The sequence below is a fragment of the Perissodus microlepis genome, chromosome 8 (genome assembly GCF_051167445.1).
Source record: "Perissodus microlepis isolate ML-2025 ecotype Zambia chromosome 8, ASM5116744v1, whole genome shotgun sequence".
Lineage (NCBI taxonomy): Eukaryota > Metazoa > Chordata > Actinopteri > Cichliformes > Cichlidae > Perissodus > Perissodus microlepis.
In genome coordinates this window covers 13,108,935-13,126,541 of record NC_140468.1, presented here as the reverse complement: position 1 = coordinate 13,126,541, position 17,607 = coordinate 13,108,935, and the positions used below count along the sequence as shown (strand labels likewise).

At 39.2% G+C, this 17,607-nt stretch overlaps 1 protein-coding gene across 1 annotated transcript in view; it reads right to left on the bottom strand.

Annotated features, from left to right (window-relative positions):
- Nucleotides 1–17,607, bottom strand: part of LOC146381522 (SH3 and cysteine-rich domain-containing protein 2-like) — a 36,270-nt gene extending 18,663 nt beyond the window's left edge. The window contains exon 1 of the mRNA XM_084937620.1: nucleotides 17,178–17,607. Within this exon, the coding sequence (XP_084793746.1) occupies nucleotides 17,178–17,267 (90 nt within the window). The 5' untranslated portion in view covers nucleotides 17,268–17,607. The remainder of the gene's footprint in view (nucleotides 1–17,177) is intronic.

The following is a 17,607-nucleotide window of genomic DNA, read 5'->3' as shown; positions in this document are numbered from 1 at the left end:
CCGTGTACCACATAAAATCATTTCGAGGTCAGTAAAGACAACCAGAATTCATACATAAGACACACGGGATTATAAGGGGCACTGTCGATTTTCAGAAAAATCAAAGGATTGATTTTTGTGCCGTATTTTCAAAAAAAGTAATAACGACGGCCCGCTAGCATGCGCTACCAAAAATAGTGCTTTGTTGTGTATCTGAAAGATGAAAGCCAAACCAGTTCCACACCACTGAAGTTGCAGCATTTTTACAAACCAATTCTGGTTCATCAGTTTCATTTAACGATCCGCTTTCTCTCTTCTCATTCTGCGTCGCCGCCATGTGCGTATGTAAACAAAGGCACTGCGCATGCGCGTTTTACCCATATTCTATCGCGGTATTTCATTTTCTTATCGTTGCCCAACATTACACCGGTATTACCGTGACCGGTATGATATAGCCCAGCCCTACCTCAAACATGTATTTCATTGAAATAACAAGTCAAATCATTACAAATACAACAAATTTACACTTGCGGCTAAGGGAAATGTAAACACTATGGCATACAGCAACGGTTTGAGGAATACTTTCTCCTGCTTCAGTGTCCTCGGGGTTTAAGCAAAGCCCATAACAAAACATTTTTTCCAGTTTGCTGAAGAGAAATTTTACTGGCCTGACTTAAATCCCATCAAGGTATGACCCTATTGTCAAACATCAGGGGCTGACCTCACTAATCGCATTTTGGCAGCAAGGTTATAAAATCTTGTCAAAAGCCATCTGAAGAGTGGAGGCTGTGAAACCAGCACACTAATCACATATGCATTTAATATTTGGTTCTCCACAAACTCGAATATATCAAACTGACTTTCAAGGACCAGGTCAGTGCTGGTCCATAAATATTCAGTCCACATGCACATGGGCAGTGTGCATTTATGCATCACAGCCACACAGTGTGAACAATCATTACCTGAGATGCACACTGGGTTCAGTCTGATTTAAGCTCTGCTGACTTTATAATACATGTCAGGGGGCATTGATCATGCTCTGTGAATATTCAAGCATGCTGACAAAAAGACTGATTAAATTAGTATAAATAATTATTTAATGAATGTATCTATACATCAAGTAATTTAAAAAAATTACAGCTGCCTGACCCTCTGAAATTAGGGGTCTGCAGTGCATTCTGCTGGATATGCACCACTATCCTCATGATCTCCTTTATAACTCTTGTTATCTATTATTGAATAATGTTAGAACAGCTGCTGTTTTACAGATTTTATACATCTTATAACAACCCTCTGAAAGAACAATTCAAAAGCAATATCCTATTAATTACAGTTACTCTCTGTAATTACTCTCCGTAAGGTGGTGAAAAGTCTATTTTTAGATCACAGAACTGGAAAGCTATCACACTACACAGCTGACAGCAATTACTTCATCACAGCATTTATGATGGAGTGTATTAGAACAGGCTGCGGTCTGTGAAAGAACACATGTAAACTATGTGTGTAGTCAAAGAAACTGAAAGAATTAGTGAAACAGAAGCAAGAAATGGAGGAAAGAACATGTTAAGAGAAGAAAATATTGCACCACCACCTAGACTCTGCCTTGTATTTCAGCTGCACTTTGAAAATGAGCACAGAGATGTTTGGTGAAGCCTTCTATAAATAGGCTGTTGTAGGGAATACTTGGATAAATTAATTATTAAGAAGGGAGGTGTGGGCGTTCAGACAAGATGCCTGTGTGAGGTAAAGTCATCCTGCTGCCACCAAGATGGAGTTGATGCTCCTGCGCTTTTTGTGGGGCTGAGCAGAAAAGGAACAATATTTCGACCTTTTCTTATGCAATGCTTTTCTTCCTCTGCTATACCTTACGGTAAAAAACTGAAATCTGGCACAATAACGGAAAAGAGTCTCCTGATTCTTTTCAAAAAGTAGCCATCACCTGATTCCCTGGATCACAGTAACTTTAAAAGACTTTATCTAAACTTCTTTTGTACCCTCCTCCTCACTGATACCTTTTAAACGTGAGATCCATTTGAAATTGTAAGATGCAGCTAAATAAATGTCATAAAGTCCAACTAGAACAACTGGAATTCATTTAACTTTAAACAGAGTCACTTTAACCGATGACAGGTGTGTACTGACTACTGTTTAGGTTGGGTTAATTCTGAAATTACCTATTAGTTACAGGATATTAGTTACATTTATTTTTGTTTTGTCAGTTTCATTGTGCAGGTTAAAGGTCACAAAGGTGAAAAAAAAAAATCAGAAATCATTTATCTTGGTTCCTTACAAAAACATGGTATTTTAATGTGAATTTTATGACCGTGGTCCTAAATATTGACGAATTATTAACAAATCTGACACCAATCAACTTCAGAGAGAAAGGTTTATCAAAATTGAGATAAGCTTTAACTTACTGGCAAAAGACTAAAAATGTTTTTGACACATTATCTATTGATTCTAGATTACAGATCAACAGGTATGAAATTACTACCTACTGACCAGTAAGTTCTCTGGAAAATAGCGCCATTCCTGGAATATCCTCTGAACCTTTGTTCAGAGTGTAAGAGCGTCTAAAGTTTGTGAAAAACACTAAGACATTTTTCAGCATTTAAAGTCTCTGCATTTCCTAGATGATGAGTGCTATAAATAAATAATTAAATGCAACTTTAAATCTTATTCCTCGACTTTTTCTGCATCAGCTGCAAACAGTTTCACAATTTTATTGTTCTGTATGAAGCTGTTTGCACTTGCTGACCTTATATTGCATTTGCACACACACTGAGGCGGTGTCTGATTTTTCTTTTTCTTTTTATACTTTACTTACATTTTTGGGGGCACATCTATTCATCTGGGAAGACTGGTAGGTAAGATGTTAGCTTAAATTCCGTTTTTATTGTTACAGAGAGCATCTGCATCTGTCTATAAGCTTGTCCTCCAATCCTGATGCACCGGCAAAGTCTATGACTGTCAGCTAATTACCCCAACAACACAGCATCAAGTGAATATTTAGTCAAATATAAAGTTAAATGTATTTATTACTCACGCACCAATGAAGACGGCAGCATAATTATTAATAAAGGGGGAAAAAGGCTCTTAAATTCTTATTTCGCAGAAAACAAGCAGAACTTTTATGCACTTTTTTAAAATCTGAAATGATTGGGATACATTATATGACAGTTTTTAAAACAGTTTTTATTGACATTGAAATTTAAGCTAGGTATATGTAATGCCTCAAAATAACTTTGATAGCTTTTTTTGAAGACAAAATCCCTGCTGGGTGTCATCATTTGTTTGTAAAAACCTTCTAGTAACAGATTATTCAACTGAACCAGCAGCTGGCGGCAGATTACATAATATGCCCCAGGTCATCTAGCATGTATAAAGCTGATATTTTATTTTACTAAGAAAGTAGATGAAATAAATTTAAAAATTTAATTATTTGTAAGCATTTCAGTACATCCGCCCATTCAGTTTTAGCTGCCTTAAATCTGGCTGGTCTCCTCTGACAAGAAGCTGTCCCAGTGTGAACTGGGTGCAAATACATAAAACTATGTGATTTGGTCGTAAATATATCCATGGGCATTTATTAGATCAGGTTTATGAGCCTGGTTTGGTTATTAAATTCTTCTTTCTCTTCAGTTTGGGCCAATAAGATTAAAGCGCTAAGAGCTGACGAATGACTGAACCCCAAGTAGCTCAATTACATTATGATAAGCAATTCATTCCCCGGTCTTTAGTCTTCTTGTTATCTTGACAAACATAAATTTTTCAGTAGTCACACTTTATAACTGCACACCATTTTATTTATGTAGAAATGCTTGTTTAATGTGGTCTGGTATCGTTTCTGTCTGTACAAACGAGGACAGTTGTAGTGTCTTGTAGCCTTTGCGCATCTCAAGCCCACTGCAGTGTTGTTCTCAGGAGATCTCTGCCTGCTTGTGATTCTCAAAGTCTCATAAAACACAGTGGGGTCTGATGTTTGGCGCTCTTGCAGTGACCTGAGATGTGAATTAAAGGTGACCTCATTAGGCACTCCATTAGTTGGCCCTTATTAGGGAAAAATGCATCTACTCAAACAACCTTTTGTGCAAATGGAAATGCCTCCCAGAACAAACCGCAGCACAGGTCACATTGATTAGAACAAACTTCCCAAACAAGTCCAAACTTTAGTTTTTCCATGTGTATATGTGTAAGGAGCCTTCGCTTAAAGTTCTGTCACTTTATTCAAAAAACACCCCGAGAGGTAAAATTGTCGGTTTTGTTGTTGATGCCCATTGTTTATAATCAATAGTCCTATTCAGATGAAACAGCATTTACTTTTATCTCAATGTGTCATAAATTACTGCCTGTGTCCTGCTTATTTCTCCCTACCTGACTCCTTTTGACATCAATGGAGACCCTCACTTCCCCTCACACATTCACATTTATACCAGGGCTGCAATCTTCAACCTGCCTGCCATGGGACCTTAAAGTTTCCCACCTTTCACAGTTCAGTGTGATGCATCACAAAATGTATGTATTATGGCAGTACCATGACACAGTAGTAACAGTATAGATTTTTTATTTTTAGTGTCATCTTGCAAGATAATTGCTATCATTGCTTACATTCGCTAGTGCACACAACCGGAAAAGGTTGGAAATGTCTAAGAGCAAGATCGGCATGTCAGCTTCCAATAATGATTTTGTACCTTTAGTACCTGCTAAAATTGGAAAAAATAAAACAAAAACATCAACAACAACAATCATAAAACAAGCATAGCCAGACTATGAAGAGGAGATACTAGCAGCCGATGACGTGCCACCCAAAAGTAACCAAATGACTCCACTGAGCATTGCTAGAGCAGTTACACTCCACATGACAGGAAGAACAAACGATGAATGGAAGTGACTGATGCAGCTGCATGATGGAAAAGCAGAGCTGTATGCAGCTGGTTTAAAAAACTCAACCCAAGATGCAACATCCCAGGTAGAAAATAGTTTTCAGTTTTATTATGTGATAATATTGTTCAGCTCCTGTAGAACTGAAAGATTAATTTACATTAGTCGTTGTTAAATTAAAGCATGAAGAAGTCATTTCATACTTTCAGTTAAAATACCCAAGGAAAACACAACATAGGTGACTTTTGTGCTTACATTTGACTCATGCTGTGTCACTACTATTGCACTATAATGCTGGTGCTGGCACCTTGTTTGGGTAGATTCACACTTCTAATTAGGGAGCGTGTCATCAGTGACAGAATCTCACTGAAAAAGGAGGATGGAAAATTCCCTTCATTTACTTACATTTATAAATGCTGCTGCGAGCAAGCATCAACTAAAAGCTCATTATTTTTTAGCTATAATGTCAGAAATAGTATTACAAATTCTCTTGAAGAATCATGATATAATTTTGAGTCAGACGCAGATAAATTTAAAGCTCCCTAAAATGACCTTTATAATAAGCTTACAGATCAAACCTGTTTGATCCTAGTAATTATTTTGTTTTTTTAAAAGAGTGGTTATAATCCGATAAGTAATCTGCCCTGATCTGCATTATCACCCTATAAGTGGTAGTAAAAGGGTTATGTAGCTGACCTGCCAAAATTGGAGAAAGACACACACTCACACATCCACAAAAAAAGAGGAAATCATGACAAAGAAAAGAAAGTTGTTAAAATTGGAGGGCTTATAAATTTTCCAGACATTATTAAAATTATTTTGACTATATTAGGCATTTGGCTGTGTCCATCAACCAATAAGAAATAAGACAGTAAAGATTAGAAATAGGCCAGACTCAAGGCAAATTCTCCCGTCTTTTCATTTTCGTGACATTCACAGCTCTGTGTGTGGCTTCAAAATATCTGGCTATTGTTTGAAGTCCTATGTTTTAGCAATCCATGCAAGCAGACTCCACGAGCCCACAAGCCTGTCTGCCAAACTGTGCAGCAAAAGCAGCTTGCATCTCCAAATCCAGCCATTTAAAGGGCTTAACTGCACAAGCAGCTTTGTAGTTAGTATGAGGTGACAATCACAATAGCTCTTTGATGTTCACACAATGCTAAGGAAAAACACTTATCGCAAGGTGTTACTTTGATGTAACGTCAATACAAAACTGCACTTTTCTTGACATTTGTGAAATCCAAAGCACAGGTTTCCAAAAGATGCTTCATTTTAAAATTACACCATTTCTGACAATGAAGTCACGCAGTTTTCTTTACTAATTATATGTTCATTATTTTTCTCCAATACTTTCCTATCATTTCACTGAGGTACATCGCATGTGACAGTATTTATGTGCAAAAAAAAAAGGCCAAACATAAGCCTCTTAACACTAAGCCACCATTGTAGGTGGGCATATGCACAATTAGTTAATTAAATAAGCAGTAACCACAAGAAGAACTAATTGGTTAAAGCAATAATTAATATGCAGTCTAACCACCTCTCTGCTATTATTCAGCCTTTTTAAACCAGCTAGATGGAAAGTAAGGCTGATGGGATCTTGGAAAACCTGTATTTTCTACATTTCTGTTCATCTTCTTTGCAGACTGTGGAGTTATATCGTGTCAAAAGTCCCACGTAAGATTAAATGTAATCATGAGCAAATAATTTAATTACACGGGTACAGGTTTTCGTCGCCACTTACGTAGTTAAGTTCTGCACATGTAGAACTCAGCAGCCCAAGCACACAAAATAGCCATCACGCTGGTGAGAGCTTCTGCTTGGTTAACGCTGTAGCAGATTCGTGCTCTCGCAGGCAGCTCTGCTTTGAAAGCTGAATTCTGTTTACACAAATTACTCAGACTTTTGACAGTTTAGGAGGGCAAAGTCCAAAGAAAGAAGGGGCCCTAAAGTGATTTGTCAGATTCAGTGCACACACAACCTCTGTGACTGACAGGTTCATCTGAATGTGGTAAACCAAGTTATACTGTGATAGCAACATAAGCTACTGGAAGATAAAGAAGCTGAATGAACCATTAAAAGTTTTTTTTCTGTGTACATGTGGAAGTATTGACAACTAGCGCTGGATTGCTTTAATGCTAAAGAAATCTTAAAGGATTCAAAGTCAAGTTTTGAAGCCTCTACAGTCCTGTTCCATTAGCTTGTTGTACAAGATCAATATTCATAACAAGGATCAAGAAAGGAAGAGCCCATCAGGATCTAGTCATTATAATTTTGGGGTTGCAGCCAAAATAGCTGCATATACACCTGTCAACAAATTATTGCCCACTTGCTTTAAAAGTTGCTCCAGAATCTCCAAGATCCAGTTTTGTGTGGATTGCTGAACACCAACGAGGCCTCCACTTCTTATCAACACATCATTTCCCCTAAATTACTTCCATATATTTTGTGAGGTTTTGATATTTTCTACTTCTGTTGTGTTTTATTCAACTTGGATTGTGCTATGTGTGCCTTTGCGGTATTTTTCTATTTGTTGGCATTTTCTTAGGGTGCAGTGCACTTGACCTCTCAGGGCCACCATATTTGCAGCCTTGTGTTGCCCCTGTCCTAACTATGTCCTAAGGTATGCTGCTGCATCAAATTTAAACTGAGTCAAACTGTTTGGCATGAAATAGTGAAATTTCAAAGTTTAAGCCTTTGATAAATTTCATATGTTCTAATTTGACCAAATGCAAGTTTATGGGATTTGCAAATCATTGAATTCTGTTTTTGTTTACACAGCATCAACTTTATTGGAATTGGGGTTGTACATGGAAAGAGAAACGTCCTACCCTGATAAACTTGTCTCAGTCTTGGAGAAAAAGTCAAGGCTGTATTTTTATTAATTTAATGTCAATGCAGTACTAGAAGTACCCTCTTCGGTAGATGACTAAGTTACATCATAGTTGCCAAGCAACACAAGCAACTTAAGGATAAGTAATTGTTATAAATTCATCTTATTTTACATCACACATGTACTTTTTGTCCCCACATTTGGTCAAGGCAAGTCTGCCATTTAGAGCTGAAGATGAAAACTATTCATTATGAACTTTCAATTCTTCCATCTCATTACATTAACAGCTTTATATTTGAAAAGAGAAAATAACCTAGAAGTTCCCTATCCCTAAAGCAATAACCTAAGGTCAGTACTAAACAAAGTCCCAGCTTATTCCTCGCTGGCTCCACCCTGACATTGTACACGGGACTCTGCTGAATCAGCAGCATTTCTGAACTCAATCAAGGACAGTAATTTACTGACTTCATCATCAATCAAAACAATGTAAGATACATAAGTACAACAGTGAGGCTGTAAAGAATGAGAAGTTGTTTTATTAGTTTGCAGTTTGTGGAGAATCCTGCTGTTGTAAATATCTGTGTCTCCCAACCATTTATCTGCCTTCCCTGCAAGCTTCTCTCTAGTTATTTTCAAAGGTCAGAAGGACAAATCCATCTATCTTACAGATGAAAAACAACACATCACATACTGTCAGGAGGAAGATGCATCATTCACTCACTTTTAATTGAATGATAGTTCCAGCAGCAATGCAGCTGAAACAAACACAAGGAGACGGAATACACTTTGTCCAGAAACATCATCTACACAGTATAATCAGGCTGTATGAACTGAGTGCTCATTAAAAGGAGTTTAGTTATACAAAATGTTATTGAAGAAGATCATCATTATCCAATTTGCTGCAGTGCATTTATGTGTGGTTTGTTTCATGAAGTGGAAATATTGCTAATCTTAAAATTCATGTTTCTAATGAACACTTTAAAGAAAGTCTTGATCAAAAATAAGTGCAACCTATAGTTTAGTTTAACCATCTAAATTCTGGCTATTGATAATATGATGATCACTGTCATGCTTCTCTTTTTTGCTTTTCCTCTTGTTCAGTCAATTCTGCTAACTCCGGCTTGAAATCCAGTCCCCAATTCATCGTAATCCTTCCAACCACCCATAACTATCTATCTACCCTCTCTGAACTTTGGAAAAAGTCACCATGTACAGAAATAGGGAGCTATGGCACAGGAAACGCTAAAAGAGAAAGATATACAGATGAACTTCAACTACAAGTTTATTTAAATTGCCCAGAGTAATTATGAAAGAGAAAGGAAAGTGATATTCTAAGAGGAGAGCAAAGAATTAATTAGTTAAAGAGGAGGAAAAAAAGCTGATAAGCAAGTTAGTGAGAGGAACAGCAGAAGGAGGAGAGCTCTGAGAAGTGACTGAAGGGCAAAGTCAGACAGAAATTGCGCTATAACTTTACCTCCATAAAAATGTCTTCTGTGTTGGCTGAAAATTTGGTGGTCTGTGTAACTCCCTATGGACCGGGGCACCTAGCACTGTCAGCATTTACATGCAAAGTCTAATGTGAATATTAAACTTTATGTAGCAGCTGATTCTGAGCACAGCTCTCATTTTATCCACTACTTAACAAAAGTGGTGTTTTAAAGAACCCATATTATGAACAGTTACATGTTTTAAATTTTATTTTTCTACAGCAATAGGTTTACATGCTCTGATATTAAAAAAATACATTCTTTTTTTTTCATATTGTACTTGTGACACCGTTTTTCTCTCCTGTGATATTTTAAGCCCCCCCCACACACACACACACACATCCAAAAAGTCCAGTAAAAAGTGCAAAAAAGAAAAAACTACAAAGAGTGACAGAAGTCTGCACGAAGTTAATATAATAATAATAATGATAATAATGATAATAATGATAATCAGAATCAGAATCAGAATCAGAATACTTTATTGATCCCTGGGGGGAATTATTTTTTTGTTACAGTGCTCCATTATAAACCAACATAAACCAACATTAAGACAAGACAGACAATACGCTAACTAAGAATAGTACAATATATACATATATATATATATACATAAGTCACTCTTTAATAAATAGCTGGAAAAGAAACGTGTAGTTGTAGCAGTAACCAGTGTGTTAAGTGGATGCGTTGTACAGGGAGATGGCCACAGGCAGGAAAGATTTCCTGTGTCGTTCAGTGGTGCTTTTCGGTAATCTCAGTCTCTCACTGAACGAGCTCCTGTGACTGACCAGCATGTCATGGAGTGGGTGGGAGGTGTTATCCAACATTGTCTTTATCTTGGACAGCATCCGCCTCTCCGACACCACCTTGAGGGAGTCCAGCTCCATCCCCACAACATTACTGGCCTTACGGATTAGTTTATTAAGTCTGTTGGCATCTGCGACCCTCAGCCTGCTCCCCCAGCATGCAACAGCATAGAGGATCGCACTGGCCACAACAGACTCATAGAAAATCTTGAGCATTTTCTGGCAGATGTTGAAGGACCTCAGTCGCCTCAAAAAATAGAGACGACTCTGGCCCTTCCTGTAAAGTGCTGTGGTGTTTTTAGCCCAGTCCAGTTTATTGTCAATGTGTACTCCAAGGTATTTATAGTCCTCCACAATGTCAACACTGACCCCCTGGATTGAAACAGGGGTCAAGTGTTTTAATAATAATAAGTCTCATCTGCAGATGCACAATACTGCACGACACCCACTTTGTGTAAATCATTACATATTCAACTGGCATTTATAATTTATGGTTTATAGTTAGGTATTTAACATTTAATGGTCACAAGCAGAGGGAAGACACTGAAAGATCATGGTTACAATCGCAGAATCAAGCTTCCTCTGTAGGGTATTCTGGGCTAAGAAAGGGTGAGGAGTTCATTACAGCTCAGAATAGAGCCACTACTCCACATTGAAAGGAGCCAACTGAATGCCTCCTAAGTATGTCCTGAGGCATTTTCAGCATGTCCTACAGGGAGGGGTCCTGGGGCAGTCCTAGAACAAGCCGGGGAAATTATTTTTCAGCTAGTGTTGGAAGACCTCAGTGCTTCCCCAGAAATCTAGAGGAAGTGTCCAAGGAGAGGGAGGTCTGGACATCTCTGCTTAAACTGCTGCCCCAGTAACCCGGATGCAAATAAGAGGTAATAAGCAGTCATAACAATAATGGACTGGTGCTTATAGAGCACGTTTCTATTCTACTTGAGCACAAAGCGCTTTATACAACATGCCTCATTCACCCATTCATACAAGCAGCTTTTTTCTTCCTATGCACCTTCTATTTAACAGTCACACATTCACACTCCAATGAACACATTGCAGAGCAACTTGAGGGTCAGCATCTTGCACAAGAATACTTTGGCATGCAGACTAGAACAGCCAGTCAACCAACCTTCCAATTAATAGACAACCTGCTCTACCTACTGAGCTATGGCCACCATGGATGGATGAATGGACGGGTCAGCTGATGGGCCAAAGCCAACACTACATAATGATACTACATGGGAATATCAGATAATAATCAGATTAGAATTTTAGATTATGAGCTATATGCTAACATTAAGGATTTTCCTGTTATTGGGAAGACATTAACACCCAAATGTAAAGTAATCGACTGGGTCTTTAGTTCCTCGGGAGTATTATGTTTGAGATGATAACTAGCTGGGATGGACTTCAGCTTTTGGACCTCTCCATACCTGTGTGTGCATGATCAAATGTGCTATAGAATGAGAACAATAACTAAATATGGAGCAAATTGCTAGCGTACTTTTGTTAAAAGGTTACTAAATTGGTTGTTAAATTCAGCTGCTTCCAGAATCTGTGATGCTAAAAAACAGGAGTGGAAAACCTTAAAGGTGCCTTTTATACAGAGGTTGGCAAAAAAGCCTGGAGCCTTATAACTACGTGCAACCTTACAGACATGATAAACTACAGTTTTTAACAACTCATGCTGCGATGAGACTGTTGTGTGCCATAATTGTTGAGTTGTTGGTCTTCCTAGAGGTGCTAGAAGGATTGATTTTGCTGCTTCTGGACAGCGCCAGGATGTCGAGTTCCCTGTTTTTAGTCTTAATTTTAAACTAAGCTTAATGTAAAGTGCATTTACATGACACAACAAGGCAAAAGCAAAAGCAAATACAATACTGAATAAACTTGTACAACATGTGCTCCAAGTGAGTAGAGAGGAATAATAATATTTTTGGAGCAATCACCTTGCCCGTAGGTGGAGGAGGTGGAATAACTACTCATTCTCTGTCACTAGCTCTATTAGAAGCACTCAAGAAAGCCAGTGGGCCCACTTAGCGGTGCAATAAATACTCTGAGAGCTGAGGGACAGTGAGGAGAGAGAGAGCGAGAGAGGAGAAAATGAGTGAGACATAAGGGAGAGCTGCTAATGAGATGAGAAATAATACAAAGATTGGTTGTTAGAAGTCAGAACGGGGGAAACAGGGCGAGAGCAGAAGGAAGAAACTGTTATGAAATTAAAAGATTTAAGTAAAAATATTCAGAGTAACAGAAGAAAAAAAGCATGTAAATCTCTAGAGATACTCTCAAGTAGATCACTCTTAAAGAGACCCCAGTTGTAACACATATTTAATCTTTCCCCTCCCCTTTCCTCTTCCTTATTCTTCTGTGAGATGGGAATAGGTCACGGTGCCAGCAGCTGGTTTTGCAAACAACGGGGCGACATGGCTGACGTAGCTCAGAGGATTGTTTCCTCCCATTTCTGTTTTGTCTGGACAAGTATTCGCATGAATTATGACCCAGCCACTAGCAGGACACAGCAAACATATGCTAGCTGATTGTCTCATAAATTCACGCCACACCTCACTGCCCACCATCCATTGTGCCGTCTGTAGTCAAGTAACAACAACAAAGAGCCCTTCCTGCCAGGCCTGTTTCAGGTCCCTGTGGTGATGACCAACAAAAGACGAGTATAATGTGATTTGTTATTGTGATATTTGCTGCAGTTAAAGCTGTTGTTGGAGATTTAGATCCATGTTGGTGAGGGATTTAAGCTGGTTTAGTCACTGGAAATTTACTCTGATTCAATTCGGAGAAAAACAGATTGGCAAGTCCATTTAAAAATAAAATAAAACTTCGGAGTTACAAAGCAGGCAACAACCCTCTGTTAAATCTAAACCAGAGGTACAACACAAGCAAACACAACAAACTCTTCTGAAACCCTCCACTTCACCTTACATGAAAAAAAATGTAACTACACCTCACAACGACACAACTTGGGTGACAAAACTGCAGAGCAAGGCAGGCAGAAGCATGACACCTAGTTTATGCTCGCTGTTGTTACCCTGTATACAACTTAAAAAGAATTTCTAGGGAAAACTTGCCTCCCAACTTTTACTCCTGCACCAGAGCTGGTGCAGAGCTTTCTTCTGAATGGTAACACCTTCATTTTAAGACTGCAGCAAGTCCAGTGCCTCAAGCACCAGCATATATGGATACGGTGCTGTAGTAATGTCACGTTTGGTGTGACATTACCAGTGCAGAGACCATAAACTAGATTTAAATGTTGTAGGTAAGTATACATTAGCACTCCAGGGCAAAAGTTTAAGAAATACTAGTCAGAGCAAATTTGGTTGAAGTCTAGTTAGTGAAAAATGGAAAATGGCAGATGCCTTGATGTGTAAATAGTAGGGGTGCAACAATACTCGTATCGATATTGAACCATTCGATACAGTGCTTTCGGTTCGGTACGCATATGTATCGAACAATACAATATTTTTAATTTATTTGATCAACTTTTCTTCTGACGATGCTGTCTGTGTTGAGAGCTCAGTGGACCTGCGCTCGACAGTGCAGCCTAGGCGGAGTAGTCGAACGCAGATTCACTGACCGCAGGGCAAGCTAGCGAGACAGAAGTTAAGCTCTCGTTGCAGCGTGGCAAATTGAACCTCCCCCACCCTCATTCAGATCTGGCGTTTGGAACTATTTTGGTCTTCATGTGAAGTATGACCCTGAAGGTAAGCGCGTCATGGACAAAAGTAAAACAGTATGTTGGATGTGCCACGCAATGCTCAATTACATGGGTGGGAACTAGTGCGTTAGCGCAGTTTGCTCGTTAACATGTTGGCCATCCAGCCCCACGTACGGGGTGATCCGCGGTAGCTCGTTAACGGAGATTTGCCGTGTTGTGGCATTAATGTCATTTCAACGAGATTAACGCTGACAGCACTAGTGGGAACACAACGAATATGACTGCACATTTGCGCCGACATCATCCTAGTGCAAAGACAAGTGGAAGCAGACAAAAACAACAAGCATGCATGCTACAAACTTTACCCGACTCATTTAGACAGCCGTTAGCACATGATTCTCCTTATGGGGACCTGATATGTTTAATATGCTGCTGAGAATATAGCCCAGAAGAAGCGTATAGTATAGCTTTTATTTTGGAAAGAGCCATTTCTCTGTAATAAACTCTCTTTTCCAAACATGAGTGATTTCTCGATCAGATAGATTTATTTATTTTATTACTTTGTTGTTTCAGCAACATTAAATTTAAAAACTGTACTTTTGAGTTAAAATATATATTTATAATTTTAATAAATGACAAATTAAAAAGGCATGAACATTTTTTTTGTATCGAAAAAATATCGAACCGTGACACCAAAGTATCGAACCGAACCGAACCAAACCGTGAATTTTGTGTATTGTTGCACCCCTAGTAAATAGATGTGCGTAATAAAGTTGTTCCATAATACAGGGTGGGCCATGTCGAAGAGGTTAACACGTGAGGAGCGGATTGAAATTGTGTTGATATCTGGTGAACGCAGTAACCGGGTCACTGCAGCAGATTTCAATGCAAGACACCCTACGAGACCACAGATCTCCCATGCTACAGTTAGCAAACTGCTTGCTAAGTTTCGTGAAACTGGTTTAGAGTTGGATTTGCCAACTAGTCTGTCACTAATGAAGAAACATCAGTGGCTGTCCTAGCTTCATTCAGCAAGAGCCCACAGCGTAGCACTCGCCGCATGTCACTGGAGAGTGGCATTAGTCGAACATCCCTTTGGCGGATATTAGCTACTCACAAATGGCACCCTTACAAACTCCAGCTACTGCAGCATCTCAGCGAGGATGACCCAGATCGGCGCACAGAATTTGCAGAATGGGCAAAACAAAAATTGTAACAGGACCCTCAGTTCACGCAGAAGATTTTGTTCAGTGATGAGGCAAACTTTTATGTTGGTGATGAGGCAAACTTTTATGCTGGTGAAGTTAACAAACAAAACCACCACTATTGGTCTGACACTAACCCACATTGGATGGATCCCTCCAAGACTGTTGGAACAACAAAAGTGATGGTTTGGTGTGGTATATGGGGTACAACGATAGTGGGTCCATTCTTCATCAATGGAAACCTCAAGACCACTGGATATTTGAAATTGCTACATGATGATGTGTTTCCCTCTTTATGCACTGAAGCTGGCACGTTCCCTGAGTTTTTCCAGCAAGATGGTGCACCACCACATTATGTGTGCCAGGTCCGAGCATTCCTAGATGAACAGTTTCCTGGAAAGTGGATTGGTCATCGTGGGCCAGTTAATTGGCCCCCAAGGTCTCCCAATCTGACCCCCTTAGACTTTTATCTTTGTGGTCATCTGAAGGCAATTGTCTATGGTGTGAAGATACGAGATGTGCAGCACCTGAAACTACGGATACTGGATGCCTGTGCTGGCATTTCTCCTGCGGTGTTGTTATCAGTGTGTGAAGAGTGGGAGAAGAGGGTTGCATTGACAATCCAACACAATAGGCAGCACATTGAACACATTTTATAAGTGGTCAGAAACTTGTAAATAACTCATGAAAGAATAAAGTTACATTGAAACCAAGCACACCATTGTTTTTCTTGTGACATTACCAATAAGTTTGATGTGTCACATGGCCCTCTTCCTATTGAAACAACAAAAGTTGTATCCAAGATGGCCGACTTCTAAATGGCCACCATGGTCACCACCCATGTTGAGGAGTTTGCCCCCTCACATATACTAATGTGCCACAAACAGGACTTTAATATCACCAACCATTCCCATGTTATTACGGTGTATCCATATAAATGGCCCACCCTGTACTTTAAGTGTCACTAGAGTCTTCATGTCATCAGATGTTTGTCTCCTCCATGCTTTCGATGCCTTGATGTGAGCACCACTCTGTTTTCCAGATCATTTGGTCCTATTTTAAAGAGGGTTTTCCATGTCCTTTTTTAAAAAAAAATGTAGTTGTTCTTAGTTACTACTACTACTATTATTATTATTATTACCATTATTATTATTAATATTATTATTATTATTATTATTACTACCCTGGAGGACACACAAGACTTCAGGGTTGCATCCGAAAGGCCATTTGCCATAAAAAGCTGACCTTAAATTTTCTATTTTCACTTTTTTTCCCACTTATTTGGGAAAATCCTACTGAGGTTGGAAGTTTAGCCAAGATGGCAGTATACAAGGCTGAAAACCAAAACACTATGTCAGAATGAACTACAATGAACTCATATTACAAGATTAAAATAAGGCTAATCGCAGGAGCAGTAGTAATGGCAATGACAATGGTTCTGAATTTAGCCAAGGATATTGGACTCATCAATTTAACCTCAAAACAAGCAGGGTCCCTGAAAACAAGCATTAGCATCCAAACCTTGTTCAGGTATTCTCAGGGCATAGATTTAAGTGAAAGAACTGGAGCACAAATGAGTGGAACCAAAATTAAACCTACTTCAAGGGGAGACTTGTTTAATTCTATTTGCAGATTATTAAAGCTGGCTGCTGCGGTCTCTCTTCCCAGCCTCCATGTGTACATTAGTGATAACTAATGCACTGTACGTCTAGTAATCGCATATGTCTGCAAACTGCCAATGCCTAAATTAATGTACTTAATCAAATAACTGCCAACATTAGCAGATAAAGCACAGAAGAAGTGTTGGCACATCCATTTAACTAGACACGAGGCGTTATAAAAGGGCGACTGGATTCCATGTTTGGCAGCAGGGAGGACTCCTCTTCTGGGACACTGTACTTCTAATATTTACAGCATGTACACAAAACGACTGTGGACATCCTTCTCTGACCTAAGCTAAACAAGCAATAAGGACCTTTCTTCTTTGTTTACTTGCAGCTTTTGATATTTTGTGCACACATACCAGACAAAGCTTACACCCCTCTGTGTAATCTCTGCTCTCCAACTCTGAGGCCAAGCTAATTACCTGAATTAAAGCGGGTTAGGGTTGTTATGCAAGCCGCCACAGAATTAGCCTCGTGGGAAAGTAAATACTCGCACTTAGTCCCAATTTACATATTAAAGATCATTTCTTTTAAACTGAAAGACCGCTAAATAAAACAGTAAAGAAAAGGATATAAAAACATTCCTCTATCAGTAAGAGATTATTGCTTTTTAAAAAAATTCTGCAGTTTTTACACAGGTGTGTTCCGTTACCTTTGATTCTTGTTGACTAGGCACAGTAGCCTGTGGTCGGTGAAGGTCCCGGTTTTGAGGTTCGTTCTCCTTTTCGCTTATTTCTGTCATTTTCTGTTTAAAAAAAATCTTCCTTCCTCAGGAAAACTCAACCAAACTGGCAAGTCCACAGCGACAGAGGAATCTGGAAACTACGCATGCAGAGGTGCAAGCATCCCTACGGTCTCTCGTGCAGCGACCCTGGACCAATTCTGGCTGCTAACTTGTCGACAGCAGCCATCTAGGAATACGCTTTAAAGCTGTCTCTGTCCTTTTTTTCGCTCTGAAGACGCGGTGGGAAAAATATCCAACAGCTGCAGCCAGCCGGTTTGTCCACTTCCCTCCGCTGCCTCTCTCCTCTCTCTCACACCGGCCAGTTTTTCTCCGCTCGCTCACTCGCACACGCGCTCCT